The following is a 27,353-nucleotide window of genomic DNA, read 5'->3' on the forward strand; positions in this document are numbered from 1 at the left end:
TTTATCCACTTCACCAGTGTTTGTCTAATCTTTTTGTTTATTAATCGTTGTATAAGGCCACTCTGGACTGTGCAGACTTCATTCAGAGAGGAGGAATTAAATCAGAAATACAGTATCACATTGTCCTTGTTACATTTTCAATGTCCTGCGGTGAGCTCCATCTCCTGGCGCAGTCACCCTGGACAGCATATCCACATCATAATGGAGTAAAAGTCAAGTTATACATCAACTGAAGCAAACTGAAGAGTACAAATAGACATGATATGACATAATAAACCACTGCATGAAGTGTTAAAAAGGTACATGGTGCATGTAGCATACGTCTTACGAATCACTACACAAGCATACACTATAGCATGCTTCAGGAGACTCCAATGTGAAGTCATGTCAGTGGTCTGTGTGTGGTTCTCTGTACATCCCACTCATCTAATACAGGGTCTGTGTGTCATGCATAATCAGGCTTCATATGGAGTAGAAAAGGTAAAGACAGCCTACATAGTGAAGAAGGTCATCCAAGAGATTCCTAGATCAGATAGTAGCACACACACACACAACTCAGCATACCCGGAGTAAGTGGAATCCCATCTATTCCCATGTCAGCATGCATCCGCCAGCACAACTATCAGGCGTCCAATGCTTTCTCTCTAAGCCATCTTTGGTTTCAGCCAAGTGGCACGAGTCCTCTATGTGATGCACACACAGAGGTTTAATTCCCAGTAGGGATCTAGATTAAACAATCATATTGGTCAGGGGGTCGAGACGGTGTGCAAAGAGGAAAGTCAGAGGACAAGCCATGCAGTGAGGAGGACATTGCACTGGGGAATTCTAGGGGTGACAGATTTTAGACAGCACAAAATGAAAGAATGGCTAGTGGGGTAATGCTGTAAATGCTAACCCAGTGTACCTATATCAATCTTTAAAATCAGTGCTTCAGCAGAATCAGTACAACCAATGAGTGTACTACACAGTCTACAGGCATCAGTTCTCATGTCGTTTACCAGTGCCTGATTCCGTTTATAGACCTAATTAGTTATAGTGGTTTCTGGTCATCCATGGACAAAGTTCCTGGTTTTCAAACCTTTCAGCCAATTTAGAGTATGGAGATAGATCCCAAGTCTCTGACTATGGAGAGGCCACTAGGACTTGAATCCCTCAGTTTTAAGCTACATTGACAATCATAGAAAACCAACATAAAAGCTCCATAAGGTAATGAACAATAACATAAAACACAAATGGAAAAGACAAACCACCATTCTGATGTGAATATAGCCAGCCCACCTGAAGGTAGTGCATTGACCATTTCACCCGTACCTATTCTATTTGACACAAGGCAAAATGCAACCCCACATCAATGCAATCTAGGGATTGAAGGAGATAACTGGAGAAAAGACACATTCTGATTGTAGCGATAAGATGAAACCCAACCATACCAAAAGCTGTGCCTGTGAACCTACTGTGAGAAAATCCTTCAATAAATCAGCCTGATATTCAGGGCCTGTATTGTGCATGTGCCTCAGACTAGGTGTTCTGATCTAGGATCATGGTTGCCTTTAAGGTCATAATGAATTTGATATGAACACAGAGAACCTGATCCTAGATCTGCACTCCTACTCAGACGATTTATGAAGATTGGGCCCAGGGGGTGACTACCATGCTAACTGCAAACAGCACATACCCCTGTCAATATTCAGGAGAGCAGCTTCACTTCGTATAATATTAAACTGTAAAATCAGTTACATATGGGTCGTTCCGAAATTAGTGCCAGTTACAAATATTAAAAGCCTGTTATATTAAGTGAAGTGCCCTTTAATACTGACCACATGGAACCTTTTATAAATCTGATTTAATATGAATAAAGACCATTTAAACTGCCAAAATTCACCATTTTGACATTTCCCTCTAAGCATCCTGTGACTTCTAGGAAGATTTTAACCCACTTAATTTGAAAGCCCTAGTTATTTTGTTGCTTTGACAAAGTAATTTCTGAAGAGTTCATTATTTAATGTGATTAGTGATTCATTTTAAAGTTAAAAAGAACTAAAAACTAACTGAACTCTCATTTTAATATGGTGAAATTCCTTTGTAAATATTTCTCTAGTCAAATCATAGCGTACAAGCAGGTGAGCTGGTTCTACTCTTTTTGGCAATTTTCTGGTGTTTTTTTGTGGAAAACAGAGCCGGTTGAACATAACACGTCTACCCTGTTACCCATAAATTGACCGGCTAGAAATATTTGAACAATTTAATTTGCATTAAATTGCCCCTCCCTGTTGCACACACACAACAAGCTTCCATTTCCTCTGTCACAAGGGGATTTATGGCTGATTTAACCCTGTTACGGTCAACCCTGTTACTTTATTTGACACTTACTATGGTAATGTATTTAATTTAAACTCAAGATGGGAAAACGTGTTTTGAACATGTGCTCTTTATGGCAGATTGTTAAAATTGGGTGAAATCAAGTTTTACAACTACTCAAAAAAGGCACCTAATTGGCAGAAAGACCCATATGCTATTGCAATATCAGTAGCATAAAATGTTTTTTCATTTATTTATTCTATCCCCTAATCTCGCTATCTATCACTAGAAACCGGTTCCATTCATAACTCTCGACCTGAAGTTCTACTAAAAAGGAAAAATAGAACAAGACAGGTGTTCTAAGGCAACGGGGGTTTTCGGCAGCGATATAAACTCATAGAGTCCGTCTTTTTTCCTCTCCTCTACCATAAGTCCCTTTCATAGAGTCAAAGTCAGTGGAGTGGTGAGATATAGCTGGAAAATGAGAACTAGGGTGGAGAATGCTACAGTAATTAATTCAGACAGACACTGACAGACAAAGCCTCAGCCCACAGATTCTATCTAGGCAGTGGAGAGCATTGGTCTTCAAGTTCTGAGTCTCTGATATACTATTGATAAAGTTTCAGTTGAGAATGCTGATCAGATCAGAGGAAGGAACAGAAGGAAAAGGCATGGCCTCTAGTCCAATAGGGGGAGCCACCCACCTCTCCCGACTGGAAGTCAGTTAAGAACTAATTCTTATTTACAATGACGGCTGATGGATTAACTGTCTTGATCAGGGGCAGAACAACAGATTTTTACCTTGTCAGCTCGGGGAATCGATCTAGCAACCTTTCGGTTACTGGCCCAACACTCTAACTACTAGGCTACCTGCCACCTGTAGGCATTGATATGCGGTTCAGTTGAAGGGTGAAGGCAAAGAAAGGAGCGCTTTAAGGGCCCAGGGCCCCTCTGTCACATCCCTGCTCCCAGGCATAAGTTAGGAGGGGAGAGTCGGCGGCAGGAGGGTGGGGGATGGGAGTGGAGTGGGTAAAGTTGGTCCAAGTCAGTGGTTCTGTTGGAGCTTGGTTAGAGGTTTGGCGGGAGCTTCGACCGGCGGCTTTGCTGGGGCTTTGGCAAGGATCTTGGGGGACGGAGCCGTGGCATGCAGGCCTGCCTCTGTGCCGATGTGCACAGTGATGTTGGTGTAGAGGGGGAAGTAGTCACGTGACAGCACCTCATACTCCAGCGTGTTCATGCCGTCCAGCTTCCACGTCTGACGTGTCTTGGCCAGCATGTTGAACCTAGGGGGAGGCAGGGAGAGGTTAGTGATGGACTATGGGTTTATTCAACAGACCTAGGTCTTATTCGACAGAGGGCAACATTCAGAGGTAGCAGATGGAAATGTACAGATAGGCTGCACATTCTATTTAAAATAATCTGAACTTGTCACCCTACTGAATGGACCCCAGCCATACACAAACACATGCATGCAATGCACACACGTGTCAGTCCTGTTACATACCTCCTGGGGTTCACGTCGTTTCCCTTGTCCAGCTTGTGTTTGATCATCTTGTATCGGCCAACCTTCACCGATGGACGAGAGATGAACATCCCTCCTAGGGATACTCTGAGAATGGGAGAGAGGGATCGGAAAGGAATTTTTAATTTAGTTATTATCAATAGGGCTATTCCGTGTCTTTAAATTGTATCATTTTGTTCTGTCATTTTTACAGAACAAACCACAATGGGTCCATAGCTCAATGAATTGGCTCAATGTTCCACCCCCAAAACTCCCAAGGACCCCCTCTCACCTGACTCCAATGTCATCGTCCTCTCCTCCCCAGCCCCAGTAGTTGTTGGGGAAGCCGTTCATCTTCAGGTAGTGCAGTGGAGACAACGCTGACACCCCTCCGAAATACATCTTGTATGGCAGCCTAGGAGAATGACAGCAGATTCAAATAAAAATGAAGGATCAGATAAGGAACAAGTGAAATCAGAAATTAGTGAAGCCACACAATGAAAGAACTAGAGTATTCACAATTAAAATGGAATACATTGTGTTGAATAAACTTGTGAAAATCCAAGAGAGACTTACAGTGAAAAGAGGAACTAATAAACCATGCGGGGAAAAAGAAGCCAAAATAAAGAGAAAAGACTGACTTGTATCCAAACTTATCCATGGCGATGGCGGTGTGCTTGGGGTTGGCGTCGCACATGTAGGTGTTGCGGTCGTCCTCAGGGATGAGGTCCACATCATGGAAGAAGAGGCAGTCCCAGTCCTCCTCCCGCATGGCCTCTCGGAACCCAACGTTCATCAGCTTGGCCCGGTTAAATGTGTAGTTACCAGCCTAAAGAGGGACAACAGACAGTTATTTATTTTTAGAGACCCTTACGCCAGCAACAACCGAAAAATATTCAATCTTGACATGGTTTCTATACAAATAACAATAGGTTATTCAATATGAACGTTCAGTATTTCCCCTAGGATTTTTTTTTAGCAGTGGTGGCAAGGGTAGCGGGGTGCATTGCTGCAAGTGGTAGCGCAATGACGTGCTAGCTGTTCCCATAGACTTCCAGTCATTGAGCTAATGACTATCCATTTAAAAGCTCGTCTCAGCAGAACGATAGCTAGATAAAGATATACATGGCAAAAAGTATGTGGACACCTGCTTGTCAAACATTATAAAATCATGGGCATTAATATGGAGTTGGTCATCCCGTTGCTGCTATAACAGCCTCGACTCTTCTGGGAAGGCTTTCCTCTAGATGTTGGAACATTACTGCGGGGACTTCCTTCCATTCAGCCACAAGAGCATTAGTTAGGTCGGGCACTGATATTGGGCGATTAAGGCCTGGCTCGCAGTCGACATTCCAATTCATTCCAAAGGTGTTTGATGGGTTTGAGGTCAGGGCTCTGTGCAGGCCAGTCAAGTTCTTCCACACTGATTTCAACAAACCATCTCTGTATGGACCTCGTTTTGTGCACAGGGGCATTGTCATGCTGAAACAGGAAAAGGCCTTCCCCAAACTGTTGCCAATTAAGAATTCCCTTCACTGGAACTAAGGGGCCAAGCCCAAACCATGAAAAACATCCCCAGACCATTATTCCTCCTCCACCAAACTTTACAGTTGACATTATGCATTAAGGGTCAGGTAGCATCCGCCAAACCCAGATTCGTCCATCAGACTGCCAGATGGTGAAGAGTGATTCATCACTCCAGAGAACGCATTTCCACTGCTCTATAGATGAACTGATTTGTTGGAAAGGTGGCATCCTATGACGGTGCCACATTGAAAGTCACTGTGCTCTTCAGTACAGGCAATTCTACTGCCAATGTTTGTCTATGGAGATTGCATGGATGTGTGCGCAATATTATTTCATCTGTCAGCAATGGGTGTGGCTGAAATAGGCGAATTCACATTGACGGGGTCTCCACATACTTTTGACCATTTGGTGCATAAATCATATTTGGGCCCCCGCTGCTAAATGAATATAGGTAAACACTGACGACGGTGGTTCCATACATGACAACACAATGACATATTGTGTCCATACAACAATAATGGGTAATGGGGTTAACCCGTTAAATATATGGAGTGTGCAACTTCATTTTTATACAGTTTACTCTCTGATACTGGTCTCGTAAAGCCGACCCTAGGCAACACAGGTCTGGTTACAATGTCTCTGTTGGCATAGAGGAACTACGTCACTGCCTAGGTTACTACTTTATCTGCTTGAATAAAACCACTGCAAAAGGTTTTGCCTGCAAACTTCGCACCGTGGATCGGTGACTGGTCTCAGGGCTGGTTGTAGCTACATATTTTCAAGTCACGTCAGGGACAATTTTTACGTTTTAGCTAACCTGCTACGTTAATAATGCTCCTAACCTGCTATGAAAAGTCAATTCCTCTTGTCAAAGCCGGCAGACCTGCCCTGAGAGCAGTGAAATGATCCACTAATGATATACAGCGCTCTGGCATGTCTGCATCATGATTTGTTGAGGGGAGTGTCCGGAAGTATATATTTTTCCCCTTATCGACAGGCATTGAATTACTAGTTCCTCTATGCCAGAAGAGTCCATAATTGAAACCAGACCCTAGTCACCTGCAACTATTCAACATGGAAATGAATTGTGTCGTCTACATACAATGAAATCAATAGTCTGATCATTTACAGTACAACGGATCACCTGTAAATCGATACAATAGTACAGCATACTCATGGTTTAATAATATTCACAAAATTAGGATTTAAAACATCTCAAGAGGATTACACCTAATCCATGACAAGATATGACATTTGAGAGCATCACTGAGGTCAATAGAATGAGTAGTATTTGTCCCTGTGGTTCAGTATGTGTGCGCGTGTGTGTGTGTGTGTGTGTGTGTGTGTGAGAGAGAAACTGACAGCTGAAAACATGCAGATGCTTGAACTGCTACTAGCCTGCATTATCTTGTTTGAGCGGAGTGCAATCTGGCACTGGTTATGCAAAAATACTGCACACATGCAGAGTCATGAATAAATGCTTTAGACATGATGCTGTAACATCTTTCTAATGACAAATGCCTTAGCGTCTCAAAATTAAGCTGGCTCTAACTTGGTAGAGGTTGGCTTGGCATTCATATGTTGCAGGTAAACAACAAGCAGGCAGTGACAACTTGACTAACAGTGTGAGGGTAAGACAAAGTGCGTGTTTAATGTGTAAGCAAAATTGTTAAGAAGATTAAGCCTTCTGGTGAGCATCTTTCAACCACAAGGCTGTGTGTGATTCCATGGTTAGGACACCAGAGCGTGGTTTTGATCTAGGCTGAATGTATACTTGGCCTCACCACTACAGCTAGAAGGTAGTCCAATTGAATATGTTTTTTGGTCAATTGTAGGAAGTGTAAAGAACATCTTCATACAGATAGGCTGTGTTACAGATTGCACAATCAATTGATAACATTCATGTTGTCTTTAAAAACAGCAATCAGCAGTTGAAACAATAGTGTTTTTCACAAACCCATTTCGGTAAAAGGCTGAAGGATGGGGCTAGAGAAGTGTGTAACCACTCCAATTCATAGAGGTATGGATGCAAGGACTGACCATTCATGACATAGTTTTAACCATGTTTTGAGGCTAAACAGTGTTTGTTTACATTTACTTTGTTTACAAACATTGGAGTAAACCAAGCTTATATTTTCGGTTCTCATGGAGTGTGCCAGTTGAACTAAGCTCATGAGGTATTTATAAATTATATTGTTCAAGAATCAAAATGGGTACATCTTCATTTATACACCTAAAAATGTATGTAGCAACTGAAGATTGCCCCTTTAAAAATGAACCTTCTGAAAGTGTGTGTGGCTGCACATATGCATTTCACCTGGTGGATGACGTAGATGCCGTAATTGAGCTGCTGTCGCTGTAGGAATGGGTGAAGGTAGTAGAGGAGGAACTTCAGGTGGTGCTCCCGGTTTCTGTGGGGAATTATTATGGCGGTGCGGTGCCGCGCCTCACAGTCAGGCGGCCTGTAGCGCCCCCCACGGACCACCAAAGGATTCTTCCGCGCCACTTGGGCCAGTGTCAACCCGGAGGGGAAGATGACGTGGATTGGTCCACCTGAAAAGAGAAACGGGGTGAGAGGAAGCCAGATGTCATAACGGCATTTTATTGCTATACCTATATCATAACACACACCAATTAATTAAAAATCTGTAGGTTGTCCATGCTAGTATGCTCGTTCTAACAGGGTTTTTTGGATTCGAGATCAAAACTTTTACATGAGGCGACAGCACAGAATGCAGCGTGCCCCCTTTTATCCATGCTGTTCTGTCATCTCTCAAAAACATTGCATCTCCAATCCAAAATGCTGCAGTAGAGACAAAGAAAGTTTTAGCTTCACTGTCCAAATAAATACGTAGGGGAGCGTAGGCTATGTAGCCTATGTGCTTTGAAGATTGTCACTTTTTTTTTTTTTTCATTGGAAAAAAAGTAGGAAGTTGGACACAAGGTAAACTGACCATTTGAACACAAGTATATTCAATCCCTCTAGTGGAAGCGTACAACAAACTCTCCTGTTGGGTCAGCCGCCACCAAGTCTCAGCTCAGTTTGAATGATCTCAAAGTCAAATCACATCCTTCCTTCTCTTATCCGGGGCCATCATTGAACATTGATCCAAACCTGACTTTATAGGTGAAGCCAAGGTTCCACCATATCATGTCTACTCAAAATTCTGGTAACTATCCCAGAAATCCTAGTTGAAGGCCTCCCGGAATCACAACAGAATAAGCAGGAAATACAGAATTCTCCAACCAGGATTTGGCAAGCCCGCTACCCATCCAACCTGGTCAGATCAGTAGCTAACTAGCAAGGACAGTGGCATGTGTGGAATTATTTGGAAATTCCCTTCCACAACAAACCAACCGAGGCTTTCTGACTGCCCACATTTCACATTACGTTTTCTGGCACACTAATCAAGTATCTGAGCCACTTTATTTTTACGAGAAAGTATTGTTCTGGCGTACATTATAAAAAAACAAAAACATTCCCTTTTCAGTTTCATTCTGAAGAGGGAATGAAGTAAGAGATACAGGGGGAGGGCTGGATAACTGAAGACAGTGGCTGGTGAACTCAAGAGAAATAAGATGGGGCTGCCAGTTCTAGGACTTGTGTGAACTCACCTATCAGGGGAGACGTCTTGGGGCAGTAGGGCATGTCCTCGCCCCGGCCGTGGTGGGCCTTGGCCAGGAGGGACAAGTTGGCGTAGACGTCACCGCCCGTGTGATTGCTTGCGTGGAGAGAGCCGGCACCGAACGTCCCCGTCGCAGTGGTCTCCAGCTTGCGGAAAATCCTGATGAAGTATGACACTCGCTTGTGGTAGCCCTCGCGGGACAGCAGCGCCATGACAACCAGCTGGACACCCAGAAACATGAACAGGTAGCGCCATTTTGACTGTAGCCACGTCGCCATGTCACCGGCTGTGTCACAACAAAGGACCTTGGAGAGCGGTTTGGTGATATGTTTGGCTTTGTTAGTCTTAGCAACCGACACTAGAGGAACGCTGTGGTTGGGTGAAATACGGGGTGGGATTGTCAAGTTGGTACAGGGGTGTATGTTTTTACTGTAAACACGTGTGCACTGTCAGTACTGTGCAACTGTATGATATGACAAGTGCAACAGGCAATGGGTACGGAGGTGTATGAATGAAAAGTGCAAAATCCTTAATGTTTCTTTATAGATATTATTTTCAGATATTGGAGTGTAATATGAAGTTAGATCAAGTTTATAGTAAAAGCACAGTGAGAAACCAAGAAAGGCACTTTGGTTTAGCTGATCACTGGAGAAGCAAAAAAAGGAGGCAAAAAAATATCCTGAATAAATATGTTTTTATTTCAACCTCTTGTCCCACCACAAGTTGAGATGTGTCAATCTCCAAAGTCTGCTGGTGGCCCTCTGGTTCATTGATGGCGTGTGGTGGCTATGCCAGCCCAACATCATGCTATTAGAATTCCATCAGTGTCCCAACCACCACCACAGCTCGTTTGTTTCCAGTAAAACGGCTGACTGGGTGCTGTTGTGCTGCCTTGTGTTCTCTAGCCGCTACTCTCATGGGGGCCCTCTAAACAAAAAGCCACCAACAACAAAGGGAGGATAGGCAGCTGTATAGGCCTCTATCTTTTACAGGGGATTATGGTTTCATTTGGCTTCACAAGGCTGGCTGCCTAGAGCGGTAGGAAGAGGGAGTGGACCAAAACCAGTACAGTGGGAGTGGTCAGGGTCTGGCTGGGTCTGTGTGTATGTATGTGTATGTATGTGTGTGTGTATATATATATATATATATGTGCGAGTGTTAAGGGGTGTGGGGACGGGGCAGACAGAGAGCAAAGAGAGAAAGGGGGAGGTCCGATGGCGACTGCGGCTATTGTCCCATTCTGACTGACACTGGGCTGAAAGACACTTCCAAGGGGAAGGGGTCCACCGGGCCTGACAGACAGGGGCTCGGACCAAATCACGAGAATGGTGCTCTGAAAGACAATGAGAGAGGTAGGTGGTTAAGAAGTTGTTACGATTTAAATCCTATAAACAATCCATTCTTGCTGCTAGCATCTTTCCCAACTAGACTAACTGTTTACCACAAATGATGCACAGCCGGAACAAAACAGTTTGTTTGTTTTCAGCTAAACAGAGCCAGGAGGATTCAGGCATAACAGGGGCTCCAATACGGACGCCTTCGTCGACAGACCACTGAAAGCAACCGAGGAGCGGAAAGAAACATGCTCATAGAAACTGGAGGGAATCAAGTTAAAAAGCAGTGGTCGTTCTAGCGCTAGGTACTACTACTACAACTACCTCCTCAGACAGACCATAGAACGATCGTGGGTCGTTAAACGGTCCTGCTACTTGTGCTCATGTAATCCTCCATCCTTGCGATGGCTGTTGGAGAATACCCGACACGCCGGCACTCATGGATCAATTAGTGCTCATTAAAGACGCCAGCCTCAGACTAACTCTAATCCTAATCCCACATGGAGAGCCCGGGGATTGGCAAAATGGTAGAGAGCTACAGAAAACAGGATGAGAGTCAACGGACAAGAGTGTGTGTGTGTGTGTGTGTGTGTATAATAATGATATGTAGCAGGGTTTCTGATAGCTGGCTTTTGGCCGTAATAAAAAATAATAATAAATTGAAACACTGATAAATGAAATTACTTAATTGTCGTCGTCGTACAATACATTGTAGAATAATAGTGAAGACATCAAAACTATGAACACATAGAATCATGTAGTAACCAAAAAAAGTGTTAAACAAATCTAAATCTATTTTATATTTGAGATTCTTCAAAGTAGCCACCTACTTGATGACAGCTTTGCACACGCTTGGCATTCTCTCAACCAGCTTCACAACATTCTTCAAGGAGTTCCCACATATGCTGAGCACTTTTTGGCTGCTTTTCCTTCACTCTGCGGTCCGACTCAATCCCAAACCATCTCAATTTGGTTTAGGTAGGGAAATTGTGGAGGCCAGGTCATCTGATGAAGCAGTCCATCACTCTCCTTGATAAAATAGCCCTTACAGCCTGGGAGGCGTGTTTTGTGTCATGTGTCGTTGTCCTGTTGAAAAACAAATGATAGCTCAAACCAGATGGGATGGCATATCACTGCAGAATACTGTGGTAGCCATGCTGGTTAAATGTGCCTTGAATTCTAAATAAATCAGACTGTCACCAGCAAAGCACCACCACACCTCCACCTCCATGCTTCACGGTGGAAACCACACATGCAGAGATCATCCGTTCACCTCCACCACATCTCAAAGGCATGGCGGTTGAAACCTCCAATTAGGACTCATCAGACCATCATTTCCACCGGTCTAATGTCCATTGATCATGTTTCCCGGCCCAAGCAAGTCTCTTTCTTATTGGTATCCTTTAGTAATGGTCTCTTAGCTGTAATTCAACCATGAAGGCCTGTTTCAAGCAGTCTCCTCTGAACAGTTGATGTTGAGATGTGTGTGTTACTTGAACTCTGAAGCATTTATTAGGGCTGCAATTTCTGGGGCTGGTAAAGCTAATGAACTTATCCTCTGCAGCAGAGGTAACTCTTGGTCTTCCATTCCTGTGGCGGTCCTCATGAGAGCCAATTTCATCATAGCGCTTGGTTTTTGCGTTACTACATGATTCCATATTTTTTATTTATTTTACTAGGCGAGTCAGTTTAAGAACAAATTCTTATTTTCAATGACGGCCTAGGAACAGTGGGTTAACTGCCTGTTCAGGGGCAGAACGACAGATTTGTAGTTGGTGGGGGGGGGCGTACGTACATGCACTTAAAAAAAAAGATTATCAACTGGTAATTGAAGCTCGCATCCCATTCAAATGCATAGGCAACGGAAGGCAGGCTTCATCAGCGCATCACACACCACTTTGCAATGAGCTAGAGGCAGTATGTATAGCTACTTACAGTGCATTCGGAAAGTTCAGACCCCTCGACTTTTTCCAAATTCTATTACAGCATTATAAAAAAATGGACCCCCCCCTCCCCCCTAATTTCACACACAATACCCCATAAATGACAAAGTGAAAACAGGATTTTAAAAATGTTTGCAAAATATATAATAACTTATTTACATCAGTATTCAGACCCTTTACTTTGAGACTCGAAATTGAGCTAAGGTGCACCCTGTTTCCATTGTTTCCACCTGTGGTAAATTCAATTGATTGGACAAGATTTGGAAAGGCACACATTTATATAAGGTCTCAGTTGTCAGTGCAAAGCCTAAGCCATGAGGTCGAAGGATTTGTCCATCCACAGGTCAAAAAATGTCTGCAGCAATTGAAGGTCCCCAAGAACACTGTGGCCTCCATCATTCTTAAATGGAAGAAGTATGGAATCACCAAGAAACACTTCCTAGAGATGGCCTCCCGAACAAACCGAGCAATCAGGGGAGAAGGGCCATGGTCAGGTAGGTGGCCAAGAACCCATGGTCACTGACAGAGCTCCTCTGAAGAACTCCACCAATCAGGCCTTTATGGTAGAGTGGCCAGACAGAAGCCACAAAGCAGTGAAAAGGGCAAATGACAGCCCGCTTGGAGTTTGCCAAAAGGCATCTAAAAGACTTGCAGATATGATAAGCAAGTTCTCTAGTCTGATGAAACCAAGATTGAACTCTTTGGGCTGAAAGCCAAGCGTCACGTCTGGAGGAAACCTGGCACCATCTCTACGGTGAAGCATGGTGGTGGCAGCATCATGCTGTGGGGATGTTTTTCAGCAGCAGGGACGGGGAGACTAGTCAGCGTCGAGGGACAGATGAACAGAGCAAAGTACAGAGAGATCCTTGATGAAAGAGTGGGGCGAAGGTCCACCTTCCAACAGGACAACGACCCTAAGCACACAGCCAAGACAACGCAGGAGTGGCTTCGGGACAAGTCTCTGAATGTCCAGCCAGAGCCTGGACTTGCACCCGATCAAACATCCTGGAGAAACCTGAAAATAATTTAGCTGTACAGTGATGCCCTCCATCCAACCTGACAGAGCTTGAGAAGATCTGCAGAGAAGAATGGGAGAAACTCCCCAAATACAGGTGTGCCAAGCGTGTAGTGTCATTCCCAATACTAATCACTGCCAAAAGGTGCTTCAACAAAGTACTGAGTAAAGGGTCTGATGTAGTTGTCATATTTCAGTAATGTAACACATTTGCAATTTTGTAATTTTTTTATGTTTTTGCTTTGTCATTATGGGGTAGTGTGTGTAGATTGAGGGGGGGAAAACAATTCAATTTTTTTTTTAATAAGGCTGTGATACCATAAAATGTGTTAAAGTGTAAAGGGGTCTGAATCCTTTCCGAATGCACCCTAATTGCTTGAATCCTAAACGTTTTACTACATATGAGGCATATTTTAGCTTGCTTTAAAGTAGCCTAGACAAAATCTGACCATATCCGTGGAGGCAATTATTTTATACAGACATCCACATGCCATTGAAACTAGTAGCCTATTTCCCTCATGTGCTATTGGTCATCAACCTTGTTTCATTGTCTGGTAGCCAAATGCACAATCGCACGTCGTCTTGTGTGCATTGCTGCACTAATAATGTTTAAGGGGGGGGGGGAATAGGTTTATCAAATTTTTTCAACTAAACGTTCTCATCCGTTGCATCAGATTCATTACTTTTTAACATTGTTCTATGTAGCCTAGGATTTAGGATCCATCATCCCACAACTGTCCCAGAGTCTGTTTGGGCTATTTCTTTCGACAAGCTGGCCAATGAAATAGGTCAACTTTTGTACTATGGTGGATGGTAGATTGAGCCTATATCAAAAGGCAGCACATCCATAAGTCTAGGGGAAGCTAAGCTTTCCTTAAATAAATACATTTAATTGCCAAAATTATGTAGCCTTATTACCATAAAATAATTCAAAATAGGCTAAAGTATGATTTGGCCACAGAGGATCATTAGCTGAACCGAGCCTTAAAAAAACATTTGTAGGTCGTTTTAAAATCGCATTGCCTACAGTCGGAAGGAAAGGCAGCCCGCCCAATTTTGGCAGTGCGTGCTGCAAATACCAAATAGATAATTTCAGATCAAATGTTTCATCATATGCTCCAAATACAGCAGGTGTAGGACTTCATCTTGAAATGATTACTCACGTGCCCTTAACCAACAATGCGGATTTTCAAAAAAGTATGAAAAATGTGCTAACTAAAAGGAAAAATGATTGTTGAGTTGCGACAGTCAGTGAAAGGTAGGAGCCCAGCCAGGGATATCACAATATTTCAAAATACAAATTGAGGGAAAATAGCGTGGAAAGCAAATGGCTAATGCTGTAAAGACAATGAAATGACTAAGCTGTTTTTTAGTTGAGCGAACAACAGTAGACCCATATCCTAATCTTATTGGGACCAGTGGAAAGCATCAGCCATATCCCTGGTGAGTGTGCACCGTGCATATTCACTCTCATTGTTGGGTCACTGCCACTTAAGTTTTTTGGTAAATCCTCCAGATGGATGTCATATTTATACACTGCTCAAAAAAATAAAGGGAACACTAAAATAACACATCCTAGATCTGAATGAATGAAATATTCTTATTAAATACTTTTTTCTTTACATAGTTGAATGTGCTGACAACAAAATCACACAAAAATGATCAATGGAAATCAAATTTATCAACCCATGGAGGTCTGGATTTGGAGTCATACTCAAAATTAAAAGTGGAAAACCACACTACAGGCTGATCCAACTTTGATGTAATGTCCATAAAACAAGTCAAAATGAGGCTCAGTAGTGTGTGTGGCCTCCACGTGCCTGTATGACCTCCCTACAATGCCTGGGCATGCTCCTGATGAGGTGGCGGATGGTCTCCTGAGGGATCTCCCAGACCTCCCAGACCTGGACTGGAAGAGCGAGACATGATGTCCCAGATGTGCTCAATTGGATTCCGGTCTGGGGAACAGGCGGGCCAGTCCATAGCATCAATGCCTTCCTCTTGCAGGAACTGCTGACACACTCCAGCCACATGAGGTCTAGCATTGTCTTGCATTAGGAGGAACCCAGGGCCAATCGCACCAGCATATGGTCTCACAAGGGGTCTGAGGATCTCATCTCGGTACCTAATGGCAGTCAGGCTACCTGGAGGGCTGTGCGGCCCCCCAAAGAAATGCCACCCCACACCATGACTGACCCACCGCCAAACCGGTCATGCTGGAGGATGTTGCAGGCAGCAGAACGTTCTCCACGGCGTCTCCAGACTCTGTCACATGTGCTCAGTGTGAACCTGCTTTCATCTGTGAAGAGCACAGGGCGCCAGTGGCGAATTTGCCAATCTTGGTTTTTCTCTGGCAAATGCCAAACGTCCTGCACGGTGTTGGGCTGTAAGCACAACCCCCACCTGTGGACGTCGGGCCCTCATACCACCCTCATGGAGTCTGCTCAAACGGTCAGAAACAGACACATGCACATTTGTGGCCTGCTGGAGGTCATTTTGCAGTGCTCTGGCAGTGCTCCTACTGCTCCTCCTTGCACAAAGGCGGAGGTAGCGGTCCTGCTGCTGGGTTGTTGGCCTCCTCCACGTCTCCTGATGTACTGGCCTGTCTCCTGGTAGCGCCTCCATGCTCTGGACACTACACTGACAGACACAGCAAACCTTGCCACAGCTCGCATTGATGTGCCATCCTGGATGAGCTGCACTACCTGAGCCACTTGTGTGGGTTGTAGACTCAGTCTCATGCTACCACCAGAGTGAAAGCACAGCCAGCATTCAAAAGTGACCAAAACATCAGCCACGAAGCATAGGAACTGAGAAGTGGTCTGTGGTCCCCACCTGCAGAACCACTCCCTTATTGGGGGGTGTCTTGCTAATTGCCTATAATTTCCACCTGTTGTCTATTCCATTTGCACAACAGCATGTGCAATGTATTGTCAATCAGTGTTGCTTCCTAAGTGGACAGTTTGATTTCACAGAAGTGTGATTGACTTAGAGTTACATTGTGTTGTTTAAGTGTTCCCTTTATTTTTTTGAGCAGTGTATTTATATATAACATTTTTAAAATTCCCCAGGACCTTTCAAATAATTAGTAAAAATCCAAATAACTTCACAGATCTTCATTGTAAAAGGGTTTACATGCTGTTTCCCATGCGTGTTCAGTGAACCATAAACAATTGATGAACATGCACCTGTGGAACGGTCATTAAGACAAGACCAGCTTTCAGAAGGTAGGCAAGGTCACAATTATGAAAACTTAGGACACGAAAGAGGCCTACCTACCGACTCTGAAAAACACCAAAAGAAAGATGCCCAGGGTCCCTGCTCATCCGCATGAACGTGCCTTAGGCATTCTGCAAGGAGGCATGAGAACTGCAGATGTGGCCAGGGCAATAAATTGCCATGTCCGTACTGTGAGATGCCTAAGACAGAGCTACAGGGAGACCGGACGGACAGCTGATCATCCTCGAAATGGCAGACCACGTGTAACACCTGCACAGGATCGGTACATCCGAACATCGCACCTGCGGGACAGGTAAAGGATGGCAACAACTGCCCGAGTTACACCAGGAACGCACAATCCCTCAATCAGTGCTCAGACTGTCCGCAATAGGCTGTGAGAGGCTGGACTGAGGACTTGTAGGCCTGTTGTAAGGCAGGTCCTCACCAGACATCACCGGCAACAACGTCGCATATGGGCACGAATCCACTGTCGCTGGACCAGACAGGACTAGCAAAAAGTGCTCTTCACTGACGAGTCACAGTTGTCTTACCAGGGGTGATGGTCGGATTCGCGTTTATCGTCGAAGGAATGAGCGTTACACCGAGGCCTGTACTCTGGAGTGATTTGGAGGTAGAGGGTCCTTCATGGTTCGGGGAGGTGTGTCACAGCATCATCAGACTGAGCTTGTTGTCATTGCAGGCAATCTCAACGCTGTGCGTTACAGGGAAGACATCCGCCTCCCTCATGTGGTACCCTTCCTTGCAGGCTCATCCTGACATGACAATGCCATCAGCCATACTGCTCGTTCTGTGCGTGCTTTCCTGTAAGACAGGAATGTCAGTGTCCTGCCATGGCCAGCGAAGAGCCCGGATCTCAATCCCATTGAGCACGTCTGGGACCTGTTGGATCTGAGGGTGAGGGCTAGGTGCCTTGGTGGAAGTGGCAAGAACCGGCAAATCTGGTGCAGTCCATGAGGAGGAGATGCACTGCAGTACTTAATGCAGCTGGTGGTCACACCAGATACTGACTGTTACTTTTGACCCCCCTTCCCCTTTGTTCAGGGACACATTATTCAATTTCTATTAGTCACATGTCTGTGGAACTTGTTCAGTTTGTCTCTCAGTTGTTGAATCTTATGTTCATACAAATATTTACACATGTTAAGTTTGCTGAAAATAAAACGCAGTTGACAGTGAGATTACTTCTTTTTTTTTTTTGCTGAGTGTATATATATATATATATATATATTTCTGCTAATGTCTCCAGTCACATCAAGTGCATGAAATAGGTTTCCCATGCAAAAAAAAAACGTATCCGATATAGCTAAGGCCTCTACACCATACGCGCTCAGCCACACATTGAGCAGTCAGTTATATTATTAGCCTAAATGACTATCCAGTCACATTACGAATAGTAGGCTCTTTTACATAAGTCTGCAAATGCGATGACGCATGGAATGCTTTATTATGTTACATTTTGATGGTGAAAATGTGCTTCTCCAAACTTGAAACTCATGCTCTACCTATGCATACGCTAGTGATTTTTGTTCGTTTCTCATCTTATTGGCTGAGGAAAAGTAAATGTGGACAGTTATTCTAACATCTTCAAATTGCACGGTAAGGACACACATCCTTGCATCCTCAATTAATATTCTCTGTAAAGATTATTATTAATATTACCATATTCTAAATATGAATGTCATTCTGAGCACCGTGGGTGGTCGCCCTAATCAGGTTAATGCATATGGGTTTGGTACATTTCTCAAATGTCTGGTAAATTAACGTGCTGCTGGTCAAAATGTCCGGCACCACATTTTCATAACGGAAACCCTGATATGGAAGTGTGTGTGATCTGCAACTGTGAGCACATCAGTTTCAACAGCTCGCCCCCTTATCCCGCCTTTTCAGCTTCAATACTCCTTAATCCCCAGTCAAGTCACCTCATACTCAGAGGAAACAAGGTCATTAAACACAGAGAGAAATGGAAAGACAAGAGGGTGCAAGCACAAAAGGAGTCTGCAAAATGAGGAGATACTGGACAGGAAGAAGAGAGCTAGAAAGAGGGAGTGAGGAGAGGAAGAAGAGTTATTGTTTTTGCAACTGGAAATATGAGCAGATGGAAGGTTGAACTTCTCAGGTCAGTCCTCTCAAATAAGTGGCCAGCAGCATCATATAGACAGCAACCATATAGGTGTAGTGGCTATATCCTTAGAACAAACATGATACCATTCCTTTACTATGGTTTAAATGCATACTATACCACCGTATGTCCAATGTCTACTGCAGTTTCACAGGTGTTTACCTGAATAAAATCAGCTGATCAACAGGGTCTGTATAGTATCATTCCAGCCCGGTTAAGGCTCTCGGGGGCTGTACCGACTTGAAATGGGATATAGGGTTGCTGCCTGGGATATAGTGTAGAATAACAACTTGGCAGATGGCATGTCTCTTGACAAAGCCAGGGCCTTGCCTTCTTAGCATGCATATAAAAAGAGCCAGTGACTTGATTTAGATGCCCCTGTTCCTTAGGCTATGTGATGTTATGTGAGGGAATCTGAGAATGACAAGAGGAGAGGGAGAGAGGAAGCAGAGAGTAGGCCCATAGCAAGTGGCTAGTTTCGTTTTTTCCCCTCGTCTCACCAGCATTCAATCCAGGCTACATTCCTTCTCGAGATTTGAAAGTCAAAGAGGTAGAACTGGCATGACAAGCTCATGCAGGCCCGAGTCAGCCAAAACAAACATCTTCCCTCCGGTGTTCTTTCACCTCCTCACATCACCCCTCTTCAGACTGTGCAGCACACGCTTTAGGCTGAGTGATGGCAGCTATGAAAGATTACAGGTCAGATATGGGACAATCCTTTTCTGCCTGGAGCCATAAATATTACATGTATACTGTATGTACACATGCATACTCGCACACACTGGAATGGATGCGAGAATAGTAGTCAGCGAGGGGGCCGAGGGAAGAGAGAGAAATGGGGAGGTGGGAAAGTGGGGCAAAGGGAGAGCGAAAAGTATGCGAAATGTATATAGAAATCTGTCAGTGTGGCTGGTTATTCAGGATCCCACGCATGCGTGGCCCATAGCCAGGCAGCCAGCCGGTCAGGCACAGGGGACCCACTGAGAGACAGGCAGTCCCGGGGAGGGGAGCAGTCAGCCAACTCAACAGACTACTGGGAAATATAGGACGACACGCCAACCCCCCCCCTCCAGCAAAAAACAAAGACAAGGCAGAGCATTAGGAGAGGAGAAGAGAGTGGAGGAAAGTGGAAATATGTAGCCAAGTACTTGAAAACATCTGGTGTACATCTGTCCCAAAGGAGAGCTGCAGAGCAGCAGCGGGGGTGTAAGAGTGGGAGGAAGAGGATGGGGTAGAAACAGTTGATAGGCCTTGCGTTAGAGTCTGCTGCCTGTGAATCAAAGCCTTAACCCGCCGGAGCAGAGCGGGATGCCAGACACAAAGAGAAGGGTGAGGAGAGATGCCATTTTCGGCTGATTAGGGGAATGCGTACCATAGCCATCCATCTATCGATACATTCATACATCAGCTGTGCAAGATTGTGCTCTCCAGCTTTAACCTTGTGTTCTCTGTAGTCTGCAAATCTGCTCCAATATAGCTTTGGAACTTGGGCAGAAAAGGCCATCAAATCCTTGCACTCTATTCAGAATTATTCAGTTCTTGGCACTGAAGATAGGCTCCACTGAGAGTCATGTAGACTTCTGCAACGTTTCACCTCAGATTGTCAAAAGAACCTTACCAACATATCACCTGCCGCCAGCGTTCCATTACCAAGCAAACTGCCACAAATACTATACCTGTCAAGATTGTCTGATGAAGTTACTGGTCTGAACAAAGCTAACAGAAACCATGTGAGGGGAAAGAGTAGACGAAACAGCTCTCCGCCATCGGCTTACTACCACTCTCAGGTGTAAGGTGACGACACAACAAGCTATCCGTATTCAATTACTAAACTGATCAACTGAAATCCTTGAGGATGGTTCCTGACTCCTGAAGATGTGATATGACCATTGTGATATAGGCTAGCCTAGGACATGAGAAAACTTAGGCTCCTTCCCAGAGTCTGTGGTATCAGCATAAGAAGAGGCTTGAGCCAGACCAGCTTTAGTTTGCACTGCCCTGAGCATCAATATGCACCAGAAAATGTGCTTCGTGACAACAGCATTATCTTTACTTGACTGCCAAGACGAGGGAAAACTTTTTATACTTGAATAACCACTTAATTTATACAAAGGCCAAGCCTATATTCTAAAAAAATTAAAATCCAAAGTTACAGTAGCTAGCTCTTCCAACTAAACAGGTCCAGGCAATTAAAACATTAGCATACACAGTATGAAAAAGTGTCAGCATATTAATGAGGGCTAGCGCCCTTGTCATAGCAACCCACGGTAACACACTGGCCATTCATTGTCAGTGCAGCTGGTACATGTCTCTTTAGCTGCTCCCTCAGGTCTGAGTCCACTGGGACAGGCTCAGAGGAAAAAAATCTCTATAGCTTCTTCTGGTTCTCCTTCACTGTTTGCTGCTGCTTGGGTAGTTACTAGTTTGAGTAGTTTCCATAGTGCAGAGTTCATTTGTGGCTCGAGCACACCACACACCTCTGGGACAGCCCTCATTGCAACCGTGATGACAAGCTGCACGGCTCAGTAGCTAAGCAATGACAACCATAGGGACCAACCAGAAAAAACTGAGGATAACCATGTAAACATATAACAAAAACAGCGCTGAGAGTCACACAGACACATGAACGGTGAATGTGTTGCCTTTCCACCACTACTATCATTCCAGAGTTCTGGGCAGAAAACAAATAGATGGCAGCCTGGGACAGATTTAACATCATTGTTAGATTGTGTTGGGGCTTGCCCTGGTTGGACAGAAAGGGAACAGGGTCAGCAATGGATCCAACAAATAGGAAGGCTAACACTAATGAAACAGCCACAAGTATCAACAGGAACTGACATAACAGGTTGCCTTATCACCTGGGGCAAGTGAACTGAGTAGTCGTGCAAGTTGAACCTGCTGTGTGGTTGTTCCATTGGGCAGGTGACAGTTTATACTGAAAACCACACAACATAAAAATGTGTGGTTCTTTCATTATGTTCACATAAAAGACAGAATATTTCATTTCTGCATGCAAGTGATCATATCTGACAAGCAACCAATAGCCTACTCCTTACTTGGCTAATGGGCAAGTACACTTCAGACCTTAAAGGGATAGCCTTTTATCTACTTCCCCAGAGTCCCATGAATTTGTGGATACCATTTCTATGGCTCTGTGTTCAGTTGGAAAGTTGCTAACTAGCATTAGCACAATTGCTAACTACGGTTAGTGCAATGACTGGAAGTCTATGGTAACTGCTAGCATACTAGAAGATACCATAGACTTTGTCATTGCGCTTTCGCTAGTTAGCATTAGCTCACAAAACTACCTCCAACTTCCTTCATACTGGGTGGCAGGGTAGCCTAGTGGTTAGAGTGTTGGACTAGTAACTGAAAGGTTGCAAGTTCAAATCCCTGAGCTGACAAGGTACAAATCTGTCATTCTGCCCCTGAACAGTTAACCCACTGTTCCTAGGCCATCATTGAAAATAAGAATTTGTTCTTAACGGACTAGTTAAATAAAGGTTAAAAAAAATAAAAATACTGGATGCAGAGACATAAAAACGGTATCCATGAGTTGATCTGACTCTGGGGAAGTAGATGAAGGGCTTTGTTGCCAAAATACTGAAGGGTCCCTTTAAAAAAGGTGTCCTATACCTGTTGAAATTAATTTAATGATCACACTGGTTGGCTGCTTGTGTAAATGTATGTTGTTAAAATCCTGTTTTTGCATGTTTAGCATCAAACTGTAGGCATCAAAGCCCAAATGGGTGAAGCATGTCATTGCAGTCTCATCCACAAACGGAGAGACACCTCCAAGATTGGAGGTGTCACATTGCATGCATGTCTGTACAGACCAGAGCTCAGTAAGTTTTTTTACATTCTGGAACATTAAATTGGTCATAAACGGTGCTGTACTGAACAACCAGTTGAAAAACAGGGAGGGGTTGGGTTGTGGGTTCAGGAAAAGGGCAGCATGGCCACTGCCCTTTAAATACATAACTTATTGCTTCAAGTCACACCTTCCAAAACAGGAGCAAACGTACCTCAATGTCTGTTCAAGAACGTTTTGGGGAAACGTGTCGTTCAGTACAAACAGTTATGCGACGTAGCAAACGTTCAAGTGAACTGAACGCACCAGAACAGGATTTCAAAAACTCTGTCTTGGGGTCCCCCATAGGTGCACGTTTTGGGTTTTGCCCTAGCACTACACAGCTGATTCAAATAATCAATGAGTGATGCATTGGTTATTTGAAATCAGCTGTGTAGTGCTAGGGCAGGGGGGGCAGGACCAAGTTTGGAAACCCTGTGACAGAAAATAGGATCTAGCTGTTCAGCAGACGTCTGCGTTGGTAAGGTCAGGCTCTTATCCCATAAACACTGTGGTCTAATGTTAGAGCCAGAATCCACTCAGTCAACCTGCCAGCTCTTGTGACGAGGTCTTTGTGGCTATTTTTCCTCACTCTGGTAACTATTTAAAAACAGAGAGGAGAGTAGGGAGGAAGGTTTGCCCAGCTCAAATGATGCTGCCCAAAGCAAACGGATTACAGAACAGGTGTACACCTTCAACAGATGGCGAACGGCCATGGCTGGGCAAATATAGAACGCAAAAAGACTTGATTACACAAACCACTGTTGTTTAAGTTACATTCACACCCTCCTAATCCTGTTTGCAGAGGGGCTGCTAGATGAATCTATAACTGTACACAGGACACTCCTAAACCTTGAGTATACAAGTCTTCCATCATAGCTGGTTGATTTTGTAAATACGGGCACTTTTGGATGTTAAATGTTTTTTAAATGAAACCAACTGCTTTTTATCTCTGAATATTTTCTTCACTATCTGGAAACAAGATCTAATAGTGGCTGAGACCATACCATTTAAAGAATAAACATTTTTATTGGTTTCCACAAATACCCGAGGGTTAATGTCATTACCAGCACATCAAAAAATGTGCTATTTTAGTTAAAGAAAATTACAGAAATTGTGCCTAAGGGTTTATATAACATTTCAAAATAAAATGAGTTGTTCACCATTTAGAAGATGATTACATGTATTTATCATTGTCATGTCTAAATGTCCATATAGGCCTTGATGATACTCAGAAAGATGCATTTACCACATCAAAATCGTAATATTTTACATTATTTTAGGAATTATCTTAACAAGCATATAAGGTTCACATATGGCAAAAGTAATCTATATCAATTCTAATTAATGCATCTTTGCCTCATATGTACTATAACAGTAATGACACTGGTGGAAGTGGCATTTCATGAAAAATACCATTAAACATTTTAAATGTCACAGGTGTATATGTTTAATTTTGTTGAAGATATAGAACAGACCATTTGTACCGATTCATCCCAAAAGGTGTTTGATGGGGTTGAGGTCAGGGCTCTGAAGGCCAGTCAAGTTCTTCCACACCAATCTCGACAAAACCTTTCTATATGGACCTCGCTTGGTGCACGGGGGTATTGTCATGCTGAAACAGGAAAGGGCCTTCTCCAAACTGTTGCCACAATGTTGGAAGCACAAAATTGTGTAGAATGTCATTGTATGCTGGAGCATTAAGATTTCCCATCACTGGAACTAAGGGGTCTAGCCCGATCCATGAAAAAACAGCCCAAGACCATTATTCCTCCTCCACCAAACTTTAAAGTTGGCACTATGCATGGGGCAGGTATCGTTTCAAGCATCCGCCAGATTCGTCTGTCGGAATGCCAGAAGGTGAAGCATGATTCATCACTCCAGGGAACGTGTTCCCACTGCTCCAGTGTCCAATGGCGGCGAGCTTTACACCACTCCAGCCAGCGCTTGGCATTGCGCACGGTGATCTTATGATTGTGCGGGGCTGCTCTGCCACGGAGACCCGACCCATTTCATCAAGCTCCCGACAAACAGTTATTGTGCTGACATTGCTTCCAGAGGCAGTATGGAGCCCAGTAATGAGTGTTACAACCGAGGACAAACAATTTTTACAAGCTTCGGCAATCGGCGGCCCCATTCTGTGAAATTGTGTGACCTACCACTTTGCGGTTGAGCTGTTGTTGCTCCTTGAGCTTTCCACTTCACAATAACAGCACTTACAGTTGACCAGTGCTGCTATAGCTGGGCATAAATATGATGAACTGAATTGTTGGAAATGGTTGCATCCTTTGACTGTGCCACATTGAAAGTTGTTGAACTCTTCAGTAAGGGCCATTCTACTGTCAATGTTTGTCCATGGAGATTGCATAGCTGTGTACTCAATTTTATACACCTTTCAGCAACGGGTGTGGCTGACATAGCAAAATCCACTATTTTTAAGGGATGTCCACATACTTTTATGTATATATAGTGTATGTCCTTGTCCTCTCCTTGGTTGATTTAGGGGACACCTCATGGAATAAATAATTAGTCAGTAATAACCATATTAAGTCACATAAATAGACATCAAAATACCCCAATCATCCTAACACAATACAAAATATAATGGTCTAATTTATCAAACGTGTCCAATTTCAACTTAAATTATGATCATATGTAATATGTCTTTTCAGGTCTTAAGGTTAGTAAAAATGTATGAACTAATACCTTGTCATTACCACCACATGCTTTCCTGAACATCACAGTTCATTATGTGGTGGTAATGACATTTTTACATAAATAGCAGGGATTCTAGCATGCTAACTCCTGTTGAATAGCTAGCATACAATGTATCCTAAATACATAAAATAAAAAGGACTACATCATTTGCTTAAAATTATAGACTACTTGGTAATGACATTCAATAAAAATATATTCTCAAGTCATATTTACCTCTATTTTTCTATCATTTCCCGGCATCAAAATGTAAATTTCCCTCCATGTGCTCCGCTTGTCACTATTCATATAACGTTACATAGTAACCAAGCACGCACACACACACACACACGTTAATATAATTTACTTGTCGCGGTGGTAATGACAAAATACTTAGAAGAATATTTGGTGTATTTTTTTTTTTAAAGAGGTAGCAAATGGCTTATGCACATATGTATATAGTTTTCAGTTGACTTAAAATCCAGACATGTTTTAGTCTTAACCTAGTGTGTTTAATAAAATAAAACATTCTTTAAAATCTGACCATAACGTATTTGCTAAATCCGTCATTGTAAATAAGAACTTGTTCTTAACTGACTTGCCTGGTTAAATAAATAAAATTACCAAGCTATTCCCTTGGAATAAGAATTCCTTGCTTGGTCACGGACATGAACAGATGCAACAATAGCATGTAGCCTACAGACAGAGACACACACACACACACACACACACACTATAGTGTCCAGTAAACTAATCAGTTTTTACATTATTAGACCATTCAAGTCTTACTTTAGATTTTGTACGAGTCATGATGATGTAACCAAAGACTCCACCATTTCTGGTGTAGCTAACTTACCTGGGCTCGAGCCTTGCCTAAACAACTATTGTTAAAGCAGCCACAATAAATACTTAACATTTTAGATAGACAACGTTAGCTACGCACCAACGAGCAACTGTGACTGAGAAACAAGCTGTAAAATACGGCAAACTAACGCTAACTCCATTTCATTCTACTTTGCTAGCTTGCTAACGACTAGCTAACTTATTTCATACACTGGCATGATTTGTTAACGTAACGTTAGCTGGCTATCTAGTTAGCATTATTAGCTAGATACACAAACTGTGGCCAGCTTACCAACTAAATGCAGGAAATTGTGTTTACCAATCCAATCCTGTTGTTCGGTGATAGCGCAATGGTTCCTTTACTAATTTATTCCAGGCAACGGCATTGTTAAACATCACTTTCACAATTCGAGTTGCACCAGGGTTGCGTTTCGAAGTTGAAATGCAGTTTCTTCAGCCGCACTTCACATGTAGAATTAGTACAGGAAGTGATGTACACAGATGTTTGCTGTTGCTTGCAGTAATGAATAGTATGGTCGGCAGAGACTTTAAGAGTTAGTGTAGCGCACGTCCACCCTCTTCGTGCTGTATGAATGTCCTGAATTTCAGCACAACTTGCTAGTTTGGTTTCACAAGAATGAATGCACCCGCAATACAATTGAATGGGGTGACGTTGAGTACCCAGTGACATAACCATCCTTTTGTGTTATGGCTTACTGAACATAGAACGAGGAAAACACGATTTGCTTGACTCGATGAGACATGGCAAAGATAAATGACAGAAATTGTGTTACACAAATTACTTGTGTTTATTTAGACCTACTACTGTATCTTTCGTACACGTTCTGAGTTGTGCTTTTATGTAATAATTGTACTTGTAAGTATCGATTTTTTACCAAATGGTACACCCAAGCTGGGAGACAAAGTATTCTATTGTAATAGATGTGTTCTAGATTCTAGAATGGTGCATCACTCATCTCTGTTGACAATCAAGTGTAAACAAATTGCAGTCAAAGCCAAAGTACTGACTTTTTGCCATATTTCAACAAAACATCGTATTTAAAAGGTAAGGAATTGTTTTTTTCCACAGTACATCAGTATTCAAAGTTATGGGACTGGGTAGTTGTTAAATGTAGGTTAAGTTACTGGTCCACTGGCAGCAGTTAAACAAAAGCAACGAAGCGGTTGCCAAAATGAATTGCTTTTTCATGATCAATAACGTATCTAAAACTAAATATATTTCTGACAAATAACTACATGCCACTAAGGTGATGGATTGATCCTCAAACTGTATGTTTATGGAAAAATAAATAGTTATGGCCATTAGTGATCAGACACATTTTAATTTGGTTGTCCAAAGCTT

The 27,353-nt window shown here is 43.2% G+C and overlaps 1 protein-coding gene across 2 annotated transcripts; it reads right to left on the reverse strand.

Moving 5' to 3' along the window:
- Positions 1-26,614, reverse strand: si:dkey-199f5.8 (beta-1,4-galactosyltransferase 3). 2 transcript variants are annotated; one of them, XM_024396666.2, is made up of 7 exons: positions 26,283-26,614; positions 8,942-10,285; positions 7,644-7,879; positions 4,441-4,628; positions 4,092-4,214; positions 3,803-3,907; positions 1-3,581 (listed from the first exon to the last, which is right to left on the reverse strand). In XM_024396666.2, the coding sequence occupies exons 2-7, from the start codon at positions 9,228-9,230 to the stop codon at positions 3,344-3,346; spliced, it is 1,179 nt and encodes a 392-aa protein (XP_024252434.1). In that variant the 5' UTR covers positions 9,231-10,285; positions 26,283-26,614; the 3' UTR covers positions 1-3,343. The 2 variants fall into 2 exon arrangements, with proteins under 2 accessions (XP_024252434.1, XP_024252444.1); XM_024396676.2 differs by lacking the exon at positions 26,283-26,614 and adding an exon at positions 11,117-11,138.
- Between the last annotated feature and the right edge of the window lie 739 nt (positions 26,615-27,353).

The sequence above is a fragment of the Oncorhynchus tshawytscha genome, linkage group LG23, assembly GCF_018296145.1.
Source record: "Oncorhynchus tshawytscha isolate Ot180627B linkage group LG23, Otsh_v2.0, whole genome shotgun sequence".
Classification (NCBI taxonomy): domain Eukaryota; kingdom Metazoa; phylum Chordata; class Actinopteri; order Salmoniformes; family Salmonidae; genus Oncorhynchus; species Oncorhynchus tshawytscha.